The sequence below is a fragment of the Hypomesus nipponensis genome, chromosome 9, assembly GCF_054491055.1.
Source record: "Hypomesus nipponensis isolate SF chromosome 9, ASM5449105v1, whole genome shotgun sequence".
In the NCBI taxonomy this organism is placed as follows: Eukaryota; Metazoa; Chordata; class Actinopteri; order Osmeriformes; family Osmeridae; genus Hypomesus; species Hypomesus nipponensis.
In genome coordinates, this window is record NC_140369.1 from 18,329,509 (window position 1) to 18,356,945 (window position 27,437).

Here is a 27,437-nt window from a genome sequence, read left to right on the forward strand (position 1 = left end):
CTTATTTCTGCCATACGTCAGTGGCGGCTCTCGATCCAGCCCGGGACCCTCGTCTTCAATCCCAAAACATGCCCTAACGCACAGAGACACAAATCTCCGCCCCATCCCCTCTACCCCCTTCTTCGTCACCGCTCTCCACATTCCACCCGTCCCATAACCCCCTCCCCTCTTGACCACCGCCCACCCCCCCCCCCTCTCTCTACCCCCCACCCACACATCCTCCTCGCCGCCAGGGATTTGGTCACCTTTTTTTCCTTTCACGGTTCTGCCATCTCTCCAAAAGGTGACAGGGTGGGAGGGGGGGGGGGGGGTCGCGTGCGGGCGGGGGGGAGGGGGGGATTGTCGTTTAGGACACCTCGCTGCCGAACACCTCCAGGACCAGCGGGGTGAGCTGCATGCTGTGCTCCGGCTGGAAGGACAGCGAGCGATACTGCTTGGAGTGCTCCTCGTTCAGGCTGCGAAGGTCGGCCAGCTTCTGGATCATCTTGGCGTAGAGGAGCCGCCCGTCGGGGTGGTGCAGCCGGATGTAGGCCTGGAGGGTCTCCGACAGGCGGTCCTGGAGGTTCTCCACGCGGGCGTGGTCCTGGACCCCCGGGCGGTCTGCAGCGAGGGAGAAAGGGGGGAGGGTGAGCAGGGAGCGTTATGGCTCGCCGTTTTCGGGAGGTGGACCACTTTGCGATCGCTTTCGTTTCGTGGGTCTCTTGACCCGAGCGAGACAGGCCGTCTCTACGGATCCCGTGTGCTTGTTTTTGCGAAGGCTCCTGGAAGTATAGGGTGCATTTGCATTGCACATGGTCGCTTATTTGTTCAAATCAGCTGATGGAAACTGCAGTCAGCCTACCTACATAGAATCAAATCACAATGTATTTGTATAGCCCTTTTTACAAGCCATGTCACAGAGGACTTCACATATGCCCATAGAAGTGACCCTCAACCAACCTAAACCCTCAAGGAAGACAAGGATTGCAGTTATCAAAATGATTCATTGGTTTGTTATTGCTCGTTTCAATTCGATTCCATTTCATTTCCACAGCCAATGTCGTAGCAAGAAGTGGGTTCCGTACATATGTTAATATATAAACAGGGCCAGACAGAAACGTATTCCACTGGAATTTCTCCATCTCATATGTTATGTAAACGTGCCCATTAGATGGTTTCCAGGCTGCGTGTTGGAGGGGGTAAAGCCATCTCTCTTCTCGGCACGCATGTGGACATTTGCATCCGCTTCCACAAGCTTTCACGTTTGCCTGCACATGCCTAAAATGGAACATGCAAGAGGATATGCATACTGTATAAGATTTTTGGTCAATGCGACCTGCACAGTTGTAGCCTGGACAATAACAAGAAGCTAGTGTGTGCCATTCTAGACTTGCAGCGCCTTCTTAAAGAATGTTTCAAGTACTGACACAAACATTTTAGATTGGAAGTTTTGAAGAGTAGGTCGATCCCTTTTGATGACAAGGAGAAGAGCAGACACACCCAAAGCTCAAGATGGGCACGTTAACAACAGCATACAATTAAACAATTCATGAGGCGCGTTTTGGCACGTGAGCGCCACACGAAGGCCTATGCGCTGAGGCATGAAGTGGGTCGTGATTGAGATGGTCACATGTGACGCGGTCACATGCATGTACTCAGCTTCACAAAGTGGGCCAAAACATGATATAAAACAACGTACACGTTCCATCCATGAACAAGCCTTTTGCGGAGGGACTGGGTAAGGTAGCAGGAAAATGCATTCACCAGTGGGGGGGGGGGGAAAGGAAATAATGCAGGTTCATATGCACACGTCCATACGCACAAACCTTTTCCTAGGGGACAGTCAGTGGGCGGGTGGCCATGCGTGCACACCCACGCACACGCACACGCACACGCACACACACACACACGGAGGCAGGTACCTGGGGACAGCAGACAGATGGCCATGAGCAGCACGTGTTCCTCCTCGTGAAGGTTGAGGTTCTTCAGGCCCACCTGGAACTTCACCAGTGGCTCCAGCAGCTCCAGCGTGTGGCCGGCTATGGAGGCAACCCCAGGGGACCAGTTAGATTCCCACTCTTAATCATCCAAAAGCATTCCTTTTTTATTTATTTTGTATTATTTATTTTTTTAAGTAAAACCCTGCAGCTCTTTTTTGTGTGTGTTTGGATCTTATGAGCCAGACTACAGTAGGGCTGTCGATATTCAAACATTCTTGGAATAGGTAAGAAAACGAACATTTGAATTGCTAAATGTATATGACAACATCATAATAACGTTACAATGATTTAAACGTGTGACGACAAGCTACGCAGAAGAGGTGGAGAGCCCGGACGACTTGGGACGAGTCGCAGTAGCCGAGACCTCGCGAAAAGGCAGGCCTTTCGGGGAGACGTTGATGCTCCGCAACAAGAGGTGATGACTTTCCTCACGTTGCGCAGCTAGCACGGAGATCTCTGAGCATTCTCCGCACTTTAGTTGGAGAAGAACGGGCCTTTCCTCCGCTGAGAAAATTGTGACTTAAAAAACCGTAGCACTCGTTTTCTAACCAAGGAGATCGACTTTTGTTTTGAACAATTTTGCTTTGTTTCGAAGTCAATTCACTTCAAAACAAAGGGTGAGCCACCTCAGTTATTTTTTAAATGACTGTCAGTCAAAGATTTGTGTAAAAAAAAAAAAACAGTTTAATGTTGTCATATCCACTTCTGTTATCTTCTTTTGCCATTCTACATGCCTCATTGCTCCCCCCTGTTGACGAACCATGTACAACAGAAGTTGCCCAAATAATCAGGGGCGGATCTACCGGGGTGGCATGGGGTGGCAACTGCCACCCTAAAAATAGGCGTGCCTCCCCAGTTGGCAGCTTTGAAAACAAAGAAAAGTTGCGGCTCATCGGACACTTGCGAGAGCGAATTTCTAATATCCGACTGCAAGTGAATGCAGCACTAGACGACTCAAACCACCCTCCCCACTCCTCCGAGTCAGCCATTTGCGAGAGCGAATTTCTAATATCCAAGCCCAAACAAAATATGCTGATTAAAACATTTTTAAAAATCTGTGGTTATTCAGATTGAAAATCTGCGGATTTCTGATAACCTTCCTGTTCTTATGTTGGAGCGACCGAAGATGTTCCACAAGAGTTTGACGCAGAATATGGTCGATTGAATGCAGACTGCAAAACAGTATTGATCCATCATCATACAGATCAAAACTCCCTGGCCCTGTCTATTGCTGTAATTTAGCTTTTTGTAAAGAAAAGTTGTGGCTCATCGGACATTTGCAAGAGCGAATTTCTAATATCCCACTGCAAGTGAATGCGGCACTAGACGACTCCAACCACCTTCCCCACTCCGCCGAGTCAGATATTTGCGAGAGACCGAGGTGAAATTAGTTTTATAGTCGACATTCATGTTCATACCTCCGCTCAGGCTCCGCGTCATATTTAGGGACCGGGGTAAAAGGGTAGGCAACCCAAATGCCAAAAAACCTAACAGACATTTGAATACACATCCTGTTCAGTGTTTACAAACGTTGAACTTGTAGCACATATTTCTACAACTAGCTGACCAAGTTGTCCAACCTTCGGTTTGGTGATACAGTTTATTATTGATTAATCAATCGCCGATAAATAAATGAAAACACACATTTTTCAGTGTTTCCTCAATATCTTTGATTTAAGGCTTTAATATTGTGCATTAACAATGTAGCCTCATGTTTCAGAGCTAAAATGTCTTAATTTGGGGGCATTCCAAATAAACATGGATTAATATGACTGCGATTCAATCAGCATATACTTCTGCCACGCGGTGCCACCCCTCAAAATCTCCTGCCACCCTCTTGGCACCCCATGAATATTTTTCTAGATCCGCCCCTGCAAATAATGTTGGTTGTGCACATAAACTACGCATTTAAAGCCAATATATGAAAAAAAAATATTAGAACGACTCATTTTTGGGAATACAATGATTAAATGCAATCTTGTTCGGTCCAGTTGACGACCCCGGGCTACAATGTGTTGAGCAGCATCAGTCTGAATGTAGAGATCAAATGGATTTACACGTAATTGAGTTGGGACTGGCTGACAGCCAATGATTGGGTGAAGGGAAGAGGGCTCCCGGACTACAGAAATCAAAAAGGTGCGGAGGGGTCTAGGGCAGTGACCTTTTGTGACAGCCAATTGACACTTATTTACAGAGTGTGGAAGGACACCACTGGAGCTTGATTGGTATCAGCTACGCGGAAGGAGACACCAAGTGTCCCAGGCTGTCACACATGGACATGGTTGCTATGCAGCCTGGGCTCTGTGGAGCAGTTTGAGGTTTGTCTTTTTTTTTTTTTTTTGAAGTGTCTGCGATTACTTCTCAATCAGGAGACGGGCGGGGCTGTTTGGGAGGCGTATGAAAACCTTGCCCTTGGGCTCTGCTGCAGATGCGTCAGACTGGTTTTGCAGCTCGTTTACTGCATTAGCGTACGTGTGGGTGTGCACTCACTGGCATCTTCCTCGAGGGTTGAGTTGTGTGTGTGTGTGTGTGTGTGCGCGCGCGTGTGCGTGCGTATCCAAGCATACATATTAGTATTGATCTATTCTACAGTTGTGGCCCAAAACGTTGGCACCCTTGCACTTGAGCATTGTAAAGAAAATGTCCAGTCAACATTTTACAGTGGAACCCAAAGTCATGTCTTGGTGGACAAATGTAAAGCTTTCCAAAACACAGCTGGAAGGCCAGTCACTGCGGGGAGACACGGCAGACAGCATGCGGGCTACGGCTGCCACCCACCTTTAGTGACGTCGTTGACACAGTACTTGAAGTCGGGGCCTCCACAGCTCCAGGACATGTCCTCCAGGTTGAAGGACTGGTTGGAGCGCAGCATGATCACCTCGATGGCACTGGACTTGAGGAGGGCGATCTGGTCGTCTGCCGTCAAATCTCTGGGAGGAGGGAAAACAGGAAGTGAGCCTCGGGATTGGTTTCGCTGTAATTAATCATGATTCATTTTTTAGACCACTCAAGGTGGTCTCAGAAATTGACCGCAAATGTTATTGCGAATGCCATTTCAAAGCATGTCGTTGGTTGATGGAGCTTGTTTTATAATTTAGGTCCTTTTATTGAGTCTATTCTCAGTAGTGTAGTAGTATTCTGAAGTGTCAGACAGCCCCACTTAAAAGGTCACATGACATGAAAACTTCACTTTAGGTTATTTAACATTAATACGAGTTCCCCTACCCTGCCTTCGGTCCCCCAGTGGCTAGAATTTCCGATGGGTGTAAACCAAGCCCTGGGTGTTCTTCTCCGCCTTTGAGAAAATGAAGGCTCAAATGCTCGGTTTGAAAATCTCCCCCTTGTGACGTAGCAAGGAGGAAGGTTACCTCCCCTCTCTCTGCTTTGCCCGCCCAGATAATCTGGCCCGCCCATGAGAAACTGAGCTACCACCGTGCAAGGGCGAGTGCGATATCGTTTTTTCCTGGAGAGACATTGTGGCGAGCAAACGAACACAGCAAAACAGTTGCTCAGTGCTTGGATGTACAAACAAAAGTCTTTTTTTAATTCCTTCATCCGAACCTCTGCACAACCAGTATCTTAATTTTATTTTTGCTGGAAATGCGCCGACACAACTTCCCAAAGCTTTGCATGTCTGCGGCAAACATTTCAACCACCACTGTTCCCTTAACTTGAGCAAATACAAAGCTGGCCTTGCTGACCGTCTGAAATTCAATTCTGGATCAGTACCAACTCTCCTTGGTCCAGCTACAAACCTCGGACAAGTAAGTCAACTAACGCTATATCATTTTGTTGCTTACTATATGGTTACCTAGTTTGCTACTCTTAGAATCTGGCAGTAACATTAGCTCTGCAGCTAACAGCTGAGTTACTGTCGCTAATGTAAAGGTAGATAGCATCAAGTATGTGTGTGAATACACATTCTGTAACGCAGTGTTGTACACTTCTTTGTTATGTGGATAACCGTTCTGCTGTTGGTGTTAGGGCGCGCATGATATCCGCTTTTCCCCACATTGAAATGACTGAGTGTGCAGCTCTGCAAACCAGGGTTATAAGATGAGAATGGGCAAATTCTAGGCATTTTACAGCAACGGGTCTACGAGCCATTGCGATACATCCACTATAAACATTAGCGCATGGTGCCGCCTCTCTCCTCCTCATTAGCATTTAGAGCTACAGACACAGAAACAGCGCGTTCTGAGGAAAGCTCATTGTGGGACTGCTCGTAGTGGCTATAATTCTGCACCAAGGCTGAATTTCGGGAAAGAGACTTCAGAGACAGTATTAGGGGACCACTAAGGCCTATATAAAAGCATCCAAAAACAGCATTTCATGTGACCTTTAAAGATGCTGTAAAGTGGAATTATAAAATGAGTTTTAAATTCATCACACCACAGAAGAATGTGTTGCTAACTACCCATCCAAATTCGAACGGAAAAACAGACAAGTGTGTTAAATTAGGCTTTGAAATCGTGAGAAAATCAGAAGTCTTCTCTGCTTGAGGTGAGAAGCTCCGCCCCCTCAAATGTATTGAATTTAGCAACAACAGCAACACTAGCAAAATCAATTGCAGATATCAGAACAGACCTACCTGCAGTCTCTGAGCATTTTATGTGTTAATTACTTTGTCTTTGCATCGTACCAGCTGAGTAACAGAATGCAACCGTCTGTGATCTGACGTAGATAGGTCGCTGTGACGTAGATAGGTTGGGTTTTTGCCCCACCTATACAAAACCTGAGCTGAAAACGGGAGAGAAACTGTTCAACGGTTTAACTCCACATTTCAGTGCGACAAACTTGCTTTCAGGAACTAATTTCACACGTACAGTGGGAAAATGTGTCTGGTACTGTATATAATGTACTGAGAAGCAAATCATGGAATTTGCTTTACGGCATCTTTAAGGGATTCATTTACTTATGTGTCTTCAGAAAACACTACTGGTGTCTGCATGTCTGTGGAATCTTCCGTGTAGTGGTCTGGTTAAACGTGCGTCCCTTAGGGTCGTGTGTCGGTTCGTTTTAAAGTGGTTTCGAAGCTTGGAAACCAGATCGTAGGTAAACAAACATTCCAGAGCTAATCCAGAGGGGGGCTCCCACAATGGGAATGTTAACATTCAGGAGCAACTGGTCTCTGCTCGTTTGGACTTCGAGTGAACTTTCTGACACTGAGTGATCATCCCTGTCAACAAACAATGTGATAAAGGAGTGGGGGGGGGGGGGGGGGACCTTGCAAGGCCTTGTTCCGCTCACTTAAAGTCAACGACAATGAAAAGCTGAAGGTTTTGTCCATAATCTCATTATAAATGTCACGTTTGTCAAGTTAATGTTTGAATGTGTGTGTGCGCGCGCACGTGAGTGTTTGTGCCTGTCTAGGTGGAATTCAGAACTGCTTTGGAGAAGTCTGGACTCCGAGACTCACTCAATTAGCTCCAAAAGAAAATAACATGACATTACTTGTTTCGCATTCTACCTCAAAGTGGTAGACTGCCAACAGGAAAGCATTAGTACGCTAAAGGACCTTGAGTGATGTACGTCATCGCTCTGACCACCCTCCGTCTGAAGAGGGGCAACCGGCACATACATGGGGGAGCTTCCAATGGTTACCATGACAATCGAGAGACAAGTCAACGCCTCGGACGGCTAAAGGTTACAGTGCTTATGGTAATATTTGAAATGACACGATCGTTGCATTTCCAAGTGTGACAATTGAGAGTCTAAAAATACTTTTGTGTGAAAGCGTTTGGGGTCTTGATCGTGATTGTTGCATGTGACGAGGGGAAGACAGAAGCGGTGGTTCTGTCCATGCGGCTCTTAATCGCTGCACTACTGGAAGCAACAAAGTCATTTTGAAAAGCTGCTTTGGATAAAAGCATCTGCCGAACAAATGTATGATCATGATTATTGTGTTATTTTTATTATTTATTGTTATATTATACTATTTATATTTGGAATATATATATATATATATATATATATATATATATATATATATATATATATATATACACACACACACAAGCAATATTTAAAACACCCAGGCACATGGGAATCAAAATACAAAACATAGATAAAAACAGCGAATGGACAAGAGGATGCACATGTGGCCTCGGATGACATACCTGAAGCCCGGTATCATCTTGGCAAAGCCGATGACCTTCTGGATGCTGTAGCTGACAAGGTCGGCGAGGTGGGGGAGCATGGAGAGGCGCGAGCCTTCCTCCTCGTTGGACTCCGGGCCGCCGCCCTGCTCCTGGTACATCATCAGCAGGTTACTGAAGTTCATCAGCTTGGTGTCCACCGACTCTGTGGAAAGAGCAAGAAGGAGGGGGGGGGGGGGGATGGGGGGGGGTTGAAAAACATGTCACGCAGAATGAAAACACGCATGCCCTGTAAACTCCACTAACTGGGGTGTGGGTGGAGAGAGTGAGAGGGAGAGAGGGGAAGAGAGAAGGACAAGTAAAGAGTGAGTGAAAAGGGAAATATAGAGAAAAAGGGAGCGGGACCGAAAAAGCAAACATCCGTCCACTTCTAGGAAGTTTGCCCTCCGGCTCTGCAGACAGGCAGTGAAAGGAAGGCAGCAGCACGCATATAGACGGGAGGAGAGATGGAGAGGTTGTGGAGTTGAGAGCTAGTGAAGTACCCCCCCCCCCAAAAAAAACACACAAAAAAAAAACCCTGCAGCAACATGGGCCCCGCGCAAACACTTGTTGGCAATTAGTGCCTCCACACAAAGAGCAGCCTGTTCCGGGGAAGAGAAGACACGAGAGGAAAAACAAGTGAGGTGAGCGAAGAGTGACTGCGCAGACCGGCGCTACTCCTCAAACAACATATGAATCATACTCGCTGAACACGGTCACCGTGTGCCCCATGGAAGCGCCTGGCTGTGAGGCCTCCTCCTCAAGGTGTTTTCGGCCAATTAAAAGCGGCCGAGTGTTTACTACTCACAGGGGGCTAACTGGGGGAGGTCCACCGAAAGCCCTTTGGGATTCTGGGTAAAACCAGCGTGGTGGGCTAACGCAATAACACACGCCACACAGGACATCGCAACCACCTCCTCTCCGGTGCGCTCTGTGCTTGTTACCTTTCATTTCCAGGACAGTGTGTGTGTGCGTGTGTGAGAGACTGAGCGCGTGTGTGTGTGTGTTACCTGGAGAGTGACTGAAAGAGTCCGAGGAGGCGTCGGACAGAGAGTGGAGAGAGGCGGCTCTACTGGCGCTGCGCGTCACTGGACCCTCACGTACCGGAGGCTGTGTGTGGGGGGGGGGGAAACACTCAGTATCTCACGAGACACACACACGCTTCACACAAACCTCATTCAAAGTATTTGCACGCAAAATTAGGTATGTCATTGAATATAGATTCAACGTTTGTAAGTGCATGCCCATGCATTCTGACAAAAAATATGTTGGCGGTTGTGTAACAAGAGACTGTTGACGCCAAAGTGGAGGAGTTCAGAATCTGGGAGTTGAGTACAAGACTGGAGGAGACAATGACCGTGTAGGTCAGAGGTCAGAGGCAGAGCCGTGTGATGGTGTGGCAGCCTCCGGGCCTTCGTTTCTGTCCCTCCTTCCCTCCCCTTCCCTTCTATCTATCTATCTATCTATCTATCTATCTATCTATCTATCTATCTATCTATCTATCTCTCTCTACCACCCCATCTCTCTCGATCGCTCCCTCCCACCCTCTGTCTCCCTCTTTCCCTTCCACACTCTCGCTCTCTCCCTTTCTTTCTCTCTCTCTCTCTTCCCCTCCCTCTCACTCTCCTTCCCTATAGCTGGTTAGGGGGTTGTGAATGTCATGTGACACTGAGTCAGGAGGTTTTAAAGAAGGCCCAGACCCAAGTCCCTCCCTCTCCATGCCCCCGAGAAACCAGATCTCTTCTGTTTGCTTACACATTTTCGAGCACCACACATGAACACACGCAGCGGTGCTGCAAGTGGTCCCACACCTTCAAGCACAATGATTCACTACCTTAAATAATCTTAAGGGTAGGGCTGCACGATTATGGCCAAGATGATCATCACGATTACTTTGATCAATATTGAGATCGTGATTTATTATCACGATTTGTTGATTTCAACCAAAACAAATGGTATTGTCACATGGGCTAATTATAGCTGCTTTAACATCCATATTGTGCTACATTCCTGCTCATGTACAAATATGTGCATAAAAAAAAGAGGCCCTCTTATTCACACTATTCTTAAAGAATAAAGACAAATAAAGCAAACAATAAAGCAAATGTAGCAAAACTTCAATGGGGGACTATTTTACATTGTGTAAATAGATTTTAGGAGGCAAAAACAAATATATATTGATACGGGGCATTTATGAACTGAATGACGCATTTTAAATATCGCTCGATCACGCAAATTTGATCGTGGGAAGCCAAAATCGTAATTAAAATGTGTGCAGCCCTACTTCAGGGTTTTACTGGACATTGCTAGTAACCGTGAGGCCTCCCTTCCTTATAATGCTTAGAAAGCTGACCCCCCTCAATGTAACGGAATAGGGCCAGTGCCTGACAGAGCAAGGGGGGGGGGGGAGAGCACCACTGTGTGCGTGGCGAGAGAGTGACGGGTCTCGGAGCGCCCGGGGGCCGTGTGAGGGGGGCCCCTTGGGGACGACGACCCACCCGGAAGCGGTTGAAATCGGAGTAGGAGTCGTCGTAGGTCTTGTGATGGGCCTCCACCAGCGAGGCGATGACCTGGCTCTGCTCCTCCGTCAGCCGGGGCTTCTGGGCCTCGCGCTGCGCCTCGCGCTGCGCCTCCTCGTCCTTCCTCCGCTGGATCAGGTCCTTCTTCCGCTGCACCTCCTCGTCCGTCAGGATGACTGGGGGAGAGGGGGAGAGAGAAAGAGCGAGGGGGAGGTAGAGAGAGAGGGGGAGGAGGTGAGGTAGAGAGAGGGGGGAGAGAGGAGGGGCAGGAGGTGAGAGAGAGGAGGTAAAAAAGAGGGGGGGGGGGGAGTAATAAGGATGATTAAAGAAGCAATAAGAGTCTCAAGAGAGAGGGTTTGAGAAAGCAGGGGAAATAAAGATGGTTAAAGAAAGGAAAACCTTGTTGGGCACCCCGGTGGCCAAGTGCACGTGCCACATGGAGGGCCGAGGCCTTACTGCAGCGGCCTGGGTTCAAAACCAATCCCAGGCAGCATGCCATCCCCACTCTCTCTCTCTCTCTCTCTCTCTCCCTTGCCTTTACTGTCCTCTACAGGCACTATACAAATATGAAAAATATATTGTATCTTTAAAAAATATTCTACAAATAAATAAATACATTTGGATGGAGGAGAGACACACACACACACACACGCACAGATACACACTGACACAGATACACACTGACACAGAAAGACAAACTGTGGCTGCAAAGCCTGGACAGAGAAGATGGAAGGAGAGGTGTACGTCAACGAAAGGTCTACAGGAAAGAGACTAGGGAGCAAACTGGTGTAAAGAGAGGGTGAGCAACGCTGACATCACATCGTCCTCTTTCACAGGGAACCGTTAGGGCTGCCAACGTGGGGACGTTAACAGCGAGGACCACCAGACCTGTGTGGGAACGAGCGCGTGTTCATACGCGTGTGTGTGTGCGCGCGCGTGTGAGAGAGAACATCATGTGTATGCAGCCATGCTGGCGTGTATCTGTGTGTTCTGTGAAAGGGGGGGGGGGGGGGGCTTCCATACGGTGCCTGATGTGTGCGCGCATGCCTATGTTGCTGTGCGAGTGACACGGTCTCTGCGCTCCAACGTGACAGGGCTGCACACATGCAGCGGCTTGTTGTTGCCGGGTGGTGTGTGTGTGTGTGGGTGTGGGCAAGTTAAACAGACCCCCGTCGGGCTTACGAACAACACGGCGCATTGTCTACGCGCTCTCCCCGTTCCCTCCGTTGTTGTTCTAGCGGACTGAATTAGCTCACACGCCTCCCTTCCCCTCACACCCCCACCCTCTCCCCCGCCACCCCCCCCCCCCCCCCCTCTCTCGTGTTGTTGTCCTTATCCGCAGCAGCGTTAAGTGCAGTTCCGCCAGTCCGTACAGTCGACGTGGGAGCGAGCCGCGTCGTTCTCCGAGAATTAGCAGGGAGGATGGAGGGGGGGGGGGGGCAAGTGTGTGTGTATGTGTGGCCACACTGTCAGGCATTGTCCTCGACTCGAACGAGAACAACAATATATGAATGATTTGGAGGGTGGGGGGTGTTCATACAAACAGGGTGCTCGCAGAAGCTATGTGGAGAGGGGGGGGGGGGGGGGGGGGCATGCGGACATAAAACATAAAAGCCCATGTCTAAAGTTCAAAAGTGGTGCATGTTGTACACACACACACACACACACACATAAAAGACACAGTGTTTGTCGTGGCGCAAACCAACATTCTAACCGCGCTAACGAGGGGTCAACGGTCGACCAGTGCTCGGCGCGCTCCAAGCGCTGCGTCATGTTTCCGGAAGGAGGGTGTGTGTGTGTGCGCGCGCGTGCTTTAGCAGGTGCAGTCAGGTGGGTTCTGCAGGGGGGCGGGGAGGGACACACCTCTGGGGAGGGCATGTGGGTGGGGGGGTCATCTCAACAACAACCACGGTACTCACACTCCTTCATCATGCCGATGTCCACGCAGCGCTTGAGCCGGCACGCCTGGCAGTGGCGCCGGTTGTCCTTGGTGATGGTGCAGCTGCCGTTGAAGGGACAGGTGAAGCTGGCTTTTCGCTTCATGCTCCGTCTGGGGGAGGGGGAGAGAGGTTGCGAAGGGAGTCGGATATTGGGGTCAAGGGGAGTGAGTTTTTGTGTGTGTGTGTGTGTGTGTGAGAGAAACTGCATATGCATGCGTGTGCCCACGGTTGTTTGTCTGTTCCGAACCGCTCCGGGCCAGAGTTAAACGGGTGTAAGGTTCGGTCGCCTCAAGATTCGCGGAACGCAAACTTGTAATGGGGATCTAACGGTATAAACACACCCTTCAATTCTGAATCAGGGTCACACGCACAAACATGGAGACCTGCCAGTATGGGGGGACCGAGAGGTGCAAAGGCCACACGGAGCATCGTGGTGGACCAGACACACGCGACTCGCTTACGAAAAGAGCTGGCCGAAAACACAAGACGCCGCACGCAAACCAGACGACGATCACTGCGAGCAAAGTTAACGCGAGGAGCCGCTGTGAGATAAGGGACAAGACGGTTCAACAGGCCACTTTTCTTTTTTTCTTTTCTTTTTTTATTCACGGATCTATAAAAGGTAATGGCTTCCGTCGCTCTGCAGTGGAGACGGTTAGGGTACGCGGCTGTCGTGTACAAACGTGGGTGGGCGTGCATCTTGAGGACAAAAACGAGCAACAGCGCACGAGGGCCTGCGCCGCCTAGGTAACTTTGGGCGGCTCGAATGACACGCGAGTGTGTGGGTTCGCATTGCAAATGCTACTGGATACGTCATATGCATGACGGTGTGTGTGTGTGTGTGTGTGTGTGCACGTGCGTGCGTTTCAAACCGCACCTGAAAAAGCCCTTGCAGCCCTCGCAAGTCATGGCGTTGAAGTGGAAGCCGGTGGCCTTGTCCCCACATACCCCGCAGATGCGAGGGGCGTTCCTGTCAAACTCATCAGGGGCCAGAGATGAGGTGCTCACAGCCGTAGACTCCATCACTGGAGAGACAGACAGGGAGAGAGAGACAGAGAGAGAAAGAGAGGAAAAAGGAAAAAGCGAGACGGGGGACGAGAGAAAAAGATTGATGATTAGTGGCCATTAACCAGCATAGCACACATCCCTGCTCAAAATCTTAAAATCAACACATTAAGAAATTATAGACGGCCTCATCTTTGTATCCTTGTGAGACAATTGATCCGAGCTGGAAAGCTGGGACTTTCAAACTCTGATTTTGCTGCATTTCCTCCATGGGGGAAATGTCAAGACATCCAACCCAAGGTCAAATGTATCGCTGCATTTGCATCAGCCTCTGCTTGTCAAACTGCTCAACGGCAGTTGGAAATTTCGAGTTCTCCGTCGAGGGGTTGGGTCTTGGAGCGCTATCCCTATAAGTAAAATGGAAAAACACTTTCTCCGGCCCAAAATGGTGGGGAACGTTTGATTGCAGCGTGCCGAGTTTCTATTTCACTTAACCGCTCCACGGGGGGAGAGAAAAGCATGTTGCAAGGGTAGCATCCCTACAAACAAACACTCTCTATCCTCCCTTTCAAAGCCCCCTTCCGGATCTTTTGTCATGAGAGGAGATGGATAGATATTAGGGGGCGCGAAGGAGGTAGGTGACAAGTCCGATATCAGCATGAACAAACTCACAAATCACGAGCGACGGTGTAAAGAGCTGAGCTGAATAATTCAAAACACTTTGACAGACCTATCCATCAACGGCTGCAAAGTAACTAATCCAGTTCAGCCCGAGGCTTGAAAAACAAAAGTGTTATGTAAATAGTAGAAGACCTAGACTATTCTGTAGTTGAGAGTCTCTTAGCAGGTTATTAAAGCCAGTAATATAATTAATAGTGGCTTGCCAACAGTAAATCACCACTCCATTAAGCTGTGAATTGTACCATCAGAAATATTCTAGGTAAACAAGTTCTGGGTAAAACTACAGTGACAATGTCGGGCTAACATTACTCTCAACACAATAGCCTCAAATTAAGGGAGATGGTTAGCAGATGGCCTGTCCTATGCCAACTGGGGAGGCACTAAATATTGACTTGTAAACACTTCACAGACTGTTTTGATACAATGAACTGATGAAATGCGCCACGAGAAGTTGCCATGGCGCCGTACCACAGAGTGACAGATCCGTTGGACAACCGCACAGCACACCAACACAGTTGGATTCCTACTCGATATTACCGCAAAATGGACATGGATCATGTGAGTCAACACAGTCAAACAAAGCTTAAGACAAAACGCACTCGAGGTACGAGAAACACTTGTAATTGAACGGCACTGGCTACGACATGATGAGCATTGGGGCTTCCTCGCGTCCACAGGGTGTTGATGCCTCAGCCCCGGAACATTTCACGGTTCTCTTTTACGACGACTGACCAACTAGTGTGCTGCGGTGCGCACCAAGGGTGTGGCCTTTGTCCCCGTATGTTTTCATCGAGATCCTTATTGTTCCGGCACATATCTTGTGACTTTCAACCTTTATTAGCCTCCATAAGGCTAACCTTTCCCCCACAGACTGCATAGACCTCACCTTCCATGCATGCAGAGGTAGGTACACATGAATGGTCAAAGGTCACCGAGAATAACAACACCCTGACTGAACAACATGGAGGTCATTTGTGGAGTTAGGCAACTATGGAATGAGCCCATCAATCAGTGTTGAAAAGACATTAGCATAGTGCTGGGTCTAAATAACAACTTTGAGTGCTGATCAGTGACCATATGAAGATAAGGGTCCATATTTACTTTTAAATATGATTACAATGTTGACCGTGTGTCATACACACTGAAAAGAGGCTTAGATTACAATCAAGACAACAGTCTGTTGGTTAGAGTTGCCAAACTATGCATTAATTAGCCTAATTTGAGTGTGGCATTTTGAACTGGAATTCCAATCTCATCGTATGAATCACCTAGCCTAACATGGCTTGTCACCAAAACAGGACATTCCCAATGCAAACAGGATGAAATGTGAAAATATTATTTTGTATACAAAGCTTCCCGTTTTCCTCCCAAGGTTGCAGGTTCTTCAATAACATAATTTTCATGGGAAAACGGCTTAATTTTGGGACAACAAACACCATGTTCCCTCTTCCTGGTCTGTCTCACGTACAGCGCTGAGGGGAGGTCTTCCGGAGTCTAGCTGTGAGGTTTTGTATGGTAATGCATTTGAACATTGGTTGGTGCAGCGATAACCCCACAAAATACAGAAATTGACACATTTAGACACTGCAAATTTGGCACATTCCACACAGTCACCACAACTCACGGCGCTCACTCAAATATGAACCCACAAGCACTGACTTAAGCATGGCCACCAAATGCACCTTAAACTCTGGTGTATTGATATTGCATTAGCATTAGGCTATAAACCTCTAGCCTAGCTGCTATTGCCAACCAGGGAAACTTAACGGACAGAACATGTAGGTTGCTACCTCCTAATTATCTCAAGCAATGCTAGTCTGGTCAGGATGGGCTTGCATATCAAATCCGCTATAGCGGATGAAGTTGCAATAAGTTCACAATCAATCTTAGGGAGAACAACTAAAGTGTCATAACACTGTATTCACTTAGCAGAATACTTAAAGCAATAAAGTCTTACTTACGCCATACTTGAGATTGTATACAAGTCTTTGATCAACATTTCATAACAGCGGAACCATGAACGTGGAGTATGTCGATTCTACTGATAGTATACGTTGTCATTTTATTACGTCCAGCCTACACCAAAAACTTTCAAAACAAACACATTTTTTGCTAAAAATGTATATTAAAAAGAGACTTGGCTTCTTTTCGAAACTAGCGAGATCCAACAATCTTTATGGATTTGAATGTGGATTTGAATGTGTCCACTGTTTAGACAGTAAAGGTGAAGTTTAGTGATCTAAAAACACTATAGGCCGTCACAGAACTTTTTTATTTGCCCATTTGCAACCATGTCAACATTAAATTATATTACGCTTCTGAAAAAGTAGAATTTAATTAGAAACTGAAAACGATACAAAACCAAACTAATTCTTTACCATAGAACATATTCGACTATAACAACCTAACCCTAACCTAACCTTAACCCTGGATTGCTGTTTATCGAGCCAATGGCCCATAGGTGATTTGAAAAACAACCAATTAGCCTACAAACAAGACAACAAAAATAACGAATCAAAATAAATCTTCAAAGGTCAATCTTGAGAGAATTTAGTTATCAATGAATACAAGAGCTCACTGTTTAGACACAAGTATTCTGTTTAACAATATACAGTGAATGCAGAAATGATTCACAGCGCTTCACTTTTTCCACATTGTGTTATATTAATTTGTTTCCTCAATTCTACACACGATACCCCATAATGACAAAGTGGGGAAAAAAGTTAATTTTGTATAGATTTGCAAAAAAATAATGCTACAAGCTTGACACACCTATATTTGGACAGCTTCTCCCATTCTTCGTTGCGGGACCTTTCAAGCTCCATCAGGCAGGATGAGGAGCGTCAGTGGACAGCCACTGATTTCAGATCTTTCCAAAGACGTTCCATCGGGTTCAAGTCTGGGCCACTCGAGGACATTCAGAGTTGTCCCAAAGCCACTCCTTTGTTATCTTGGCTGTGTGCTTGGGGTAGTTGTCCTGTTGGAAGATGAACCTTCGCCCCAGTCTGAGGTTCAGAGTGCTCTGAAGCAGGTTTTCATCAAGGAAGTCTCTGTACATTGCTGCAATCATCTTTCCCTCGATCCTGACTAGTCTCCCAGTTCCTGCCGCTGAAAAACATTCCCACAGCGTGATGCTGCCACCACCATGCCTCACTGTAGGGATGGTATTGGCCAGGTGATGAGCGGTGCCTGGTTTCTTCCAGACATGAAGCTTGACATTCAGGCCAAAGAGTTCAATCTTTTCTTCATCAGACCAGATTATTTGAGTTTCCCATGGTCTGAAAGTCCTTCAGGTGCCCTTTGGTAAACTCCAGGCGGGCTGTCATGTGCCTTCTACCGAGGAGTGGCTTCGCTCTGGTCACTCTACCACACAAGCCTGATTGGTGGAGTGCTGCAAAGATGGTTGTCCTTCTGGAAGGTTCTTCTGTCTTCACAGAGCAGTGCTGGAGCTCTGTCAGAGCGACCATCGGGTTCTCGGTCACCTCCCCGACTAAGGTCCTTCTCCCCCGATCGCTCAGTTTGGCCAGGAGGCCAACTGTAAAGGCCGTTATATGGTACTCCGTACTTCATGATTACGGACACATGGGAAGGGACTACACATAGATGGAACGCCCTGGAAGCCCTCTCCGTCGTCCCCGGGGCCCTCGGAGAGCTCTCCCGTGCACCGTTGAAATTCCTGTCGATCCGTCATGCCGTGCTGTACAGCGACGGATACCCCTTGGCCGTGATTGGTCCGCTACGACATAATTTCCATCAACAGTCTTTTTTAGCTGCCATCGTTCACTGTGTGTGAGGAAAGCCAGGAGGAGGTACATAAAACACTCAACGACGATGCTGACAACTTCGACAGAAAGGCGTTTTCTCTAAGGTCGTCTTCTTGAAAGACGTCTGTGATGAGAACTGCTTGGAGAGAAAGTTTATTGTGAGCTAGTTTATGTTCTACTCTAGCGAATTCGGAAACGTGAGTTTGTTGTCTGTGCACTGACTGCCACAGTTTAGTGACCTAGAGTAGTACATTGTAGTTTTGACTGTACATACAGTTTGTATGGATCTGTTTGTTTCCAATTATATCAGTCTTTTTGTTTATAATTTTTCACATTGGATACATTTGGTGGTGGAGAAATGAATTCACAAAACCAGAGTCTTGTCTATATCGTATCGTCTCGTCACATGATCAAATAGAGACTTGCCATTGCACAACAACATACATATTACCCAGCAATCGTCATTGCTAATCACAAAATACCAGAGAAAATAAGAACGTATTCATTTCATGGAATCGTTTTTTAATAGTTTCTATAGTGTTTATAAGATAAGCATATCATTTTGTTATAGAGTGCTACTATTTTCCCCACAAATAATACCTACCATGATAGAGATAAGTTTGCTCTTTCAGGTGGTTATATAGCATTAGACAAAGTCTTTAATATAATATTATGCGACTGCACCTGCTGACTCGTCGTCTGACTAGTGACAGCTGGTAGGAGGGTCACACGTTTGATGAGAGGTGGGAGATAAACAAAGACAATTTTTAACTTACAAAGACGCAACAAAGTAACGTGTTTTTGACCAAAAAAAAACGCTTCTCCACCGACTGTTCTGGCGGTGGACTTTTTGGCTTGGTTTGTGCTGTGACATGCACGGCCAACTGTGTGACCTTATATGGACAGGTGTGTGCCCTTACATGGACAGGTGTGTGACCTTATATGGACAGGTGTGTGCCCTTATATGGACAGGTGTGTGCCCTTATATGGACAGGTGTGTGACCTTATATGGACAGGTGTGTGACCTTATATGGACAGGTGTGTGACCTTATATGGACAGGTGTGTGACCTTATATGGACAGGTGTGTGCCCTTCCAAATCATGTCCAATCAACTGAATTTACCACATGTTGACTCCAATCAAGTTATAGAAACATCCTAAGGATGATCAGTGGTAACAGGATGCACTTGAGCAAAATTTTGAACGTCATGGCAAAGGCTGTGAATACTTATGAACATGTGATTGTCGTTTATTTAATAGAAAATTTGCAAAAATGTAAAAAAATTAAAATAATGATTTTTCACGTTATCATGGGATATTATTTGTAGAATGTTTAAGGGGAAATTAATTTAGTAAATGTCGGAATACAGCTGTTACATAACATGTGGAAAAAGTGAAGCACTGTGAATACTGTCCGGATGCACCGTAATTATGACAAAAAATCCACTAGATAAGTTGAATGATTCGTACCGTGCTTATATTCCCACCCCCGTGTTGCACATATGCAAGCACAAATTCCACAAACTAATGCAAAGTGACTTGTACTTTGATCCTCAGTTCAGGGATAAGGAGATAAACACACTAGTTTGAAGTCTAAGGACATAAACATGCCACCAGTCCATCCAAAGTAGAATAGGTAAATGAGCAACAACATCAATGTGTAAATAAATACAGTATCATAAAGATATCAGTGTGTGGAAAAACAATTAACATTAGTTAATCATTTTTTGTAATATGGCAGGATCGATTATTCCACGTCATACTATCTGGCCTCATGAATGTCACTGAAAGAAATGGAAAGTAGCACAAGTGGTACTAGACTTTCACCTGAATCTAGGCCAAGAAGCTGCAGTAGGAGGCCCAATATGGAACTTAAAATATAGTGTGTCAATAATGGCACTGAGCAGAATTAAAGCGTCAATATACTGATGGTTGAAACAAATGTAACCAAAAAGTAGGTGACTAGTACGCGGTCTCAACAACCCACTGTAATGACCAAATTGTAAAAAAAAAAAAAAAATAATACAAAAATTGCATGTCTAACATACCCCACCACCATAATTTAATTTATGTGTTTACCCAGAGATAACTCAAAAACGTTAAAACCATGTTTGAACATCAGCTGTGTTGGTTCTTGGTAAACGAAGGAAAAGTGCATCGAATCAATCTTTTTCATTGCCATGACCAAACTTTTATGAATATGCCTCGTTTTGCAACCGTGGTGAAAGTGGTAATGTGTACATCTGTTATTTCATAGCCCAGTGGTTTGAGTCACGAGGGGCTTGCTGAAAGTGAAGTTAAGGCCGTCTCTGGGTAAAACAATGTTGCTAACTGTGGCCACTTCTGGCTTGACGCAGTATTGCCTTTAGAGGAAGAACTGAAGGCTTTGCAGTTGAGGTGTATGGGCTACACATTTATCATGGATTAGTCACATTAGATTTTCTGAAGGGCAGGACATTTTAGGATTATTGGTACCTCAGGGCAGAACTTGTATTTGTAAGTTTTTAGCTCTTCAAGAAAACTAAACAAGGACATTCGGAAGCCTGAACCACCCCCCCCTCAAAAAAGAAAAATCATCAATACTGACACCTAAACCAAAATTAACACTTGATGAGGCAATAAGATACGTGATAGATGGCATTTGTTTTGCAAAATAGACAGCGGCGTGGACACGTCGTTTTTGTTTTTAGCCCAATAGGATGATGTCACCAACGGCAAGTGGGCAGAAGTGAGGCGGTAGCAACCCAGAATTGGTAAGTTTCTTAGCAACAGTTTACCTCAGTTTAACAGTGCAGATGGATACATTACGTAAACATCTTTGCCTACTCTGGTGTGTGGCTTGGCCTTGCTTGGAGTACCGGTTCTGCTAGAACAGCATCAAGGACCTTTGCTGCACCACTGTCAGGGAGAACTTCAAATCCATTGAGGAAGGGATCGTTGACACTAACAAGTTTGAATAAGAAGACCGTCATGGCTACCGCTCAGTATATTTAGAAGGACATGAAACTCGCAACAAAGCAGCTTGTTGCGAGTATCACTTTTGTTGAAATAATAGAAGATAATTCACGACAAAGCAAAAATACACAAATACAAAGCAGCTTAGAGATTTAAGCTACTTCGGCACCAATGCACAGAACTACCTGAATCTGTTCTCCATTCAGATCAAACATGGATGTACCAATCACCATTGTCACGATAGTGTGTGCGTGTGTGTGTGTGTGTGTGTGTGTATGTATGTATGTGTGTGTGTGTGTGTGTCTGTGTGTGTGTGTGTGTGTGTGTGTGTGTGCGCGCGTGCGTGCGTGCGTACGCAAAATAAAAAGGAGCTCTGAGCAGGACTCAAGCCTAATAATTGACTGGAATCTTGTAAACATGTTTTCTACATTCTTCCTTTAATAAAGATTCTAGTGCTTTACCAATGCAATGTTTCTCTTAGTTCTCATTGTCTGTGTGACATTCTTGATTTTTGGAACAATTCCAAGTCACGGTTTGACACTGGCTTTAGCTAGTTGTAGAGGAAAAAGGCCATTTAGTAGCCAAAACAATACTTTAGTCAATTAGGAGACCACTGTGAGCTTAAGAACATCTCAATTAGTAAATCTCTCACCAACCTACTTAGCTATAAGCCTGACACCAAAACATCAACAAAGCGAGACATGCAGTTCTGCACAACATTATGACAGGAATAAATTAAACTGATGTGTAAAAACACATTCACACCTCCTACGGTTCAATAGCAACATTAAAAAAAGATAATGCGTTGAAGGTGTTTCAGGTAACGTCTAGTGTTTCAGGTAACGTCTAGTGTTTAAATTACACTTTACAGCAGACACAGAGCCGTCCACTGGTGCCCTCTGATTTGTCTCTTGCTGGTAACGCCCTGGGAGAGAAGTACTGACTTCTGGGTACAGTGAGACAGAGGCTTGTGTAGGAAAGTATGAGAAAGCGAGGGAGAAAATGGGAAAAAAAAGAACAAAAGGCAACAAATGGAGGCAGAAACCAATAGCCTAGTGAGAGACAGTGAATTTGAAGACAAAGCAAACGGTAGAGTCAGAAGAAAATAGAGAGACAATTATGATACTGGGATGGCAGAAGTGAGGAGGAAGAGATAGAAGCGGATAGCATGCAGGAGAGCAAGAGGTGGAAAGAGACGGAGGGGTGACATTCGGAGCATCACAAAGCCCCAGTGTGCCTGCTGCGGATATGAGAGCTGGAGAGAGAGAGAGAGAGAGAGAGAGAGAGAGAGAGAGAGAGAGAGAGAGAGAGAGAGAGAGAGAGAGAGAGAGAGAGAGAGAGAGAGAGAGAGAGAGAGAGAGAGAGAGAGAGAGAGAGAGAGAGAGAGAGAGAGAGAGAGAGAGAGAGAGAGAGAGAGAGAGAGAGAGAGAGAGAGAGAGAGAGAGAGAGAGAGAGAGAGAGAGAGAGAGAGAGAGAGAGAGAGAGAGAGAGAGAGAGAGAGAGAGAGAGAGAGAGAGAGAGAGAGAGAGAGAGAGAGAGAGAGAGAGAGAGAGAGAGAGAGAGAGCGAGAGAGAGAGCGAGAGAGAGAGCGAGAGAGAGAGAGAGAGAGAGAGAGAGAGAGAGAGAGAGAGAGAGAGAGAGAGAGAGAGAGAGAGAGAGAGAGAGAATGGGTAAAGAAAGGAAAAAACAACAGACAGAATGAGGAAAGCTGTCAAGAGGAGCAGTCAAGACAAACTGTCTGTTGTATTTTTGAAATGCTAGCTAAAAATACTCGCTACCGCCGACCAGTTAAAACTACAATTTAAAAATAAACCGACATATAAACCTGACAACCGTTCCTCGAAAGATCTATCAACGGAAACGTGGTCATGAAATATAAGATGAAATATATCTAAATATATTACAAATACCAACAGAGGGTTTTCAAGGGGCCCTTTCCCTCTGTCGTCAGTAGAATCAAGCTGAAGGTGTGTCACATGTTCCTGCAGCAGAGCGCAGCAGTGGTCATGTGTGTCTGCGTGCCTCCGACAGAATGTGTCTGATGTGTGTGATGTTGATGGAGCGTTCAGGAGGCGCCCCCCTTTTCTTTCTTTTTTTCACACCCTGGCCAATCCGGTCATTGTGGAGATTGACTGTACAGGAAGCCCGATGTAGGGCAGAGGGGGGCCTGCGAGAGGCAGGGTGGACATGGGGTGAGCGACAACCCCCCCCCCCCCCCCCCCCCACCCAACTATGACTCATCGGGTCAAAAGGTCAGGGCGATGACACAATAGGACTCCAGCACAAGCTTCTGATTGGCTACGGCTGGGGGGAGGGGGTTAAGAACATAATGACCCAAAATTTCGCCTAAATAGGCTTAGCTTGAAAATTGACAAAAGAACGTTGTCATGTAGTAGAGTAGAGGTCCCCTGACAGCTGTGAGGTCGGGCCAGTTTGCCGTCTTGCCTTTTAATCAGGGACCGAATGATTCTTGAGTGCGTGAAATTCAATCGCTACCCAATCAATGACACTAATGGATTAATGAAGAATCAGAGAGCAGTTGAAAGCCAGTAGAACCGTCATGTCTTCGAGAGCAGGAGTTCTGCCAGCAAATAACAAAGGAATTAAAGCTGCAGTTGAGGCAGGGATGAGGGTCTGCAGTGATTATGTGCTACGTCATAAACCAGACTTACATTACATTTAGTCATTTAGCAGACTCTCTTATCCAGAGCGACTTACAGTAAGTACAGGGACATTCCCCCTAGGGAAGTAGGGTGAAGTGCCTTGCCCAAGGACACAATGTCATTTTGCACAGCCAGGAATCAAACCAGCAACCTGCTGATTACTAGCCCGATTCCCTAACCACTCAGCCACCTGACTCACAGTAACTTTGTCATTAAATCTCCAAAATACCAAATCTCAATTCTGTTTAGAAAGAGTCTGATGTCAGCAAACTAGTCGAGGGTATAAAAAATACAAAAATCACAATAAAAAAACCTTAGCATGTGACAGTGCATGTGTGACTAATCTATTCCTCTCGTGGTGTATTCCTTTTAAACTATTTAAATAACATGTCTCCTAACCAAAGCAGAGGACTATGTGCAGCTGGAGGCAGGCTGGGGCGCTAGAGACCAGTGCTTCTGGAAAAAGAGCTCTCTTAATAATCCTGAAGAAAAAAAAACTCCAAGTGAACAGAAATAGATACTGGCGAATCCGTGCTTGTAAACATACACAACTGTGGCCACATTAATGTCCCCAAGCTAGAGAGCAGTTGGCACATGCTCATCACGTGAAACACTGCGCGTGTTGTGTTCGTTTGAGGCAAACCTTCAGCCGTCTCTCTGCAAATATTGAGACAAATATTTGTCGGAGTGCTACCGATACTTATGTAGCTTAACTATGATCCTGAATTATTTAGTATTGCTAAATAATTCGGACTAGAATTCGTCCTACATTATTTACCCGCAGGTGAAGCTCCAGCTTTGGACCAAAAGACATGCAGTAATCAAAATAAGTCTGCAATGTCCTTATTGTAACAGGCACTCTTTGTGACTGTCACACCCTCTTAGGTGGCATGACAGTCACAATACTCTCCTAATCACCAGCAAATCTAAAGTAACACGTTTTAGGCTGACAAAGTCACTTTATTTGTAACCCAAAACACTTATAAGTAGCCAATATCTTGGAAGACTCTTACAGATAGACTAATAATGTTGTGGAAAAAGGCATGGACATGTGTCAGTGTATTGCGTTCTAGGTCTAATATTCCATGCTTTATCAGTATGAGAGGTGTGACAATGACAATGTATACAATGTTCAAAGCACTGATTCGATTGTATGACATGCTTAGGCGCTAGAATGTCAATGATACAAAATGTCTGATGAGGTTCGGCATGAAATTAATGTGTCAATCCCAGGTTGCAGTACATGGCCACTTTGTTTTTGCACAAGGAGCTACAAGAAATTCAAATAAAACAAACGTTTTAAGAAGGCAAACAGACTAGGATGAGCCTACCTTTATATTCCTCCGATAACCATGTATAACCCCGATCTGCAAACGATTTGATCGGCCTCGTAAAAGGTCAAATCGTAAATTGAGCTTTTTCCAAGTTAACAGCCTTCTTACAAAGGGAAAGGGTGGTGCCGCACTTGAAATATTCTTGTTGTTCACTGTGCCTGGTGGCTGAGTTGTGGTCACTTTGCACTATACCTAGTAAATACACATCATCCCTCGAGTCTGACAACTGAGATTCTGATAGAACTATTCCCTTCTGATACTTGATCTTCTGCTGTACTGCAATATTTGTATGTTGCCTTGGATAAAAGCATCTCCTAAATGAATCAAAAGTAGCCTGAATGTAGAATGTAGGTATGCGCCAATGGTTCAAACTTCCACAAATGTCAATATAAAGTGAGCATAAAACGTACTGGGCACTCTGTAAACCTGATGAAGCGCCGATAGCTGGCACGTAGGTAAAGAGCGACTGCGGTAAAGGCCGTTAAAGATGGGGGAGGAGAAGCAAGAAAGGATAAAGGCAGGACTTCAAGTATGATCATTTACTTTAACTGCTCGCAGACACGCAGGAAAGGAACACAAAGGGGGGGGGGGGGGGGGGGGGGACTCCAGCATCACGTCTCAAGAATGCCAGCAATGAGCCTCCAGACCACATCCCAACACACAAGAGTTGGAGCCCGAATCACATCCAGACCTATAACGACTCTGGAAAAAAACAAGAGGACGTCGTCTGTACGCGAGGGATAGGGCCTTCTCGGACAGACCAATGAGCATCCGCCGTCTCACGTCACATGACGCCATCCCTGAAACTGCTCCCCACTGCCAATATTTTCCAGAAAGGGGTTGGGGGTGGGGGGGGGGGGGGAAGAAAAAGAAAGAGTAAGGAGGAGGAGAAAACCCAAGGCGAGGTGTTTTACTGCATACCTCTGGCTGGGTCACTACGAGTACAGAGGAGACATAAAACAAATCAGACCTGAAATGACCCGGGTTGTAGCAAGAACTGGGCTCATGGTAATACACTAGGCTGGCAATTCACAAAATCTAACGACAAGGACGCACACAAAGGCTTACAGAGAAAGAGACGGCGAGAGAAGTAAGGGAAGGAGAGACAAACAAGTTTACGAGGCAAGGAAAAGAGGGGGAGGCCAGGCGGGAGAGTTGGCGAGTACAAAAAGGTGAGTTTAGGCCCAAAAACGAAGAAAGTGCGTACCAAAAAACGTTTTAAGTGACCACCTAGGGCTAAAAATGCAAACATGAAATACTAAGAAATACAGTTGAAAAAGACAAAAGGGCGGGGGGGACTGAACACCAAAACGGATATGCATACAGCTCACAGGCGATCCGTGCAGGCTAGTCCAATCCTGTCCCCTCCTCATCCATCGCGCTCTTTTCTACATTCACACTCCGGGAGCATGCTTGCTCCAGCAGCAGCACATGACGAGGTGACCTATGCCCCACACAGGATGGTCTTAACTGGGGTGTGTGTGTGTGTGTGTGTGTGTGTGTATAGATGGGGGGGGGGGGCATGTCCCGTGGCCGAGCCGATGGTCTCTTCGACACTCCCCCTACCCTGTCCAGGCCCCAGCGTCCGCGAGGAGTGCGAGAAAGAGGCAGCGACGGCAGTGCTACCCCCTTACGCTGGGCCCCTCGCTGGACTCCGGAGAGGAGGGAAAGAGCGGAGAGGAGGGAAAGAGAGACGAGGCAGGGAAAGGCCCTGCTAACACACGCACACGCACACACACACAAACACAACACACACACAGGCAGTCCTGTCTCTGCAGACTTCAACGAAGATTGAGTGCTTTTGGACACACACAAACGCGCGCAAACACACCACACAGGCAGACACATGGGCACTCACATGCACACACACGCAAACTGAGCAAACCAGCTCCGACTGGACCGGACAGACAACAGATACGGGGTGTAAAACCCCTCAGCTCATAGTTGCATAATACGTACAACTAGAACTAGCCTATTTTTGTCTGGGTACAACCGTCTAAAGTCAACTATGAACCACGTCAATTAAACCTTTAAGTCAAATGTAATAATGTACTACATTTGTGTCATTTGAATACTAAATGACACCTAAATGACGTTTTCCTGTGGCTACCACCATTTTATGAACGCTCCAAAGTGACCAAACCATACCAAGCTGGATGCTGTCCCTGCAAACTGAGAGGATGATTCTTCCAAGAAGACTTTGTTCTACATGACCACATCTCTTCAAACACACACACACACACACAGTCAACAAACATTACCTGTGACGGGTTCAGTCCGGGCACTATCAACCCACGGGACGTAAAAGTGAAGTCCACTCTGACGGAGCTAACGTTACACTTCATTAGCCTCCACAACAAGTGAACACGTGTGGCGGGCAGTGCACACGTCGCCTCTGCAAACACGGGCAGGAGAGGAGCAGAGCCTGCCTAGTCAGACGTAGTCGTCTCTCTGCCCGAT

The 27,437-nt window shown here is 46.4% G+C and overlaps 1 protein-coding gene across 2 annotated transcripts in view; it reads right to left on the reverse strand.

Annotated features, from left to right (window-relative positions):
- Positions 1-338: 338 nt before the first annotated feature.
- The window catches only part of LOC146273364 (vitamin D3 receptor B), a 29,618-nt gene continuing 2,519 nt past the window's right edge, over positions 339-27,437 (reverse strand). Inside the window, exons 3-10 of one of the 2 annotated variants that reach the window (XM_084704864.1) lie at positions 13,453-13,600; positions 12,555-12,685; positions 10,615-10,811; positions 9,127-9,226; positions 8,099-8,282; positions 4,758-4,909; positions 1,902-2,018; positions 339-600 (exon numbers count right to left, since the gene is read on the reverse strand). In XM_084704864.1, the coding sequence (XP_084560990.1) occupies positions 347-600; positions 1,902-2,018; positions 4,758-4,909; positions 8,099-8,282; positions 9,127-9,226; positions 10,615-10,811; positions 12,555-12,685; positions 13,453-13,598 (1,281 nt within the window). In that variant the 5' untranslated portion in view covers positions 13,599-13,600 and the 3' untranslated portion in view covers positions 339-346. Of the gene's footprint in view, positions 601-963; positions 1,258-1,901; positions 2,019-4,757; positions 4,910-8,098; positions 8,283-9,126; positions 9,227-10,614; positions 10,812-12,554; positions 12,686-13,452; positions 13,601-27,437 lie in introns of those variants that run through there. The other variant, XM_084704865.1, reaches the window with a different exon arrangement.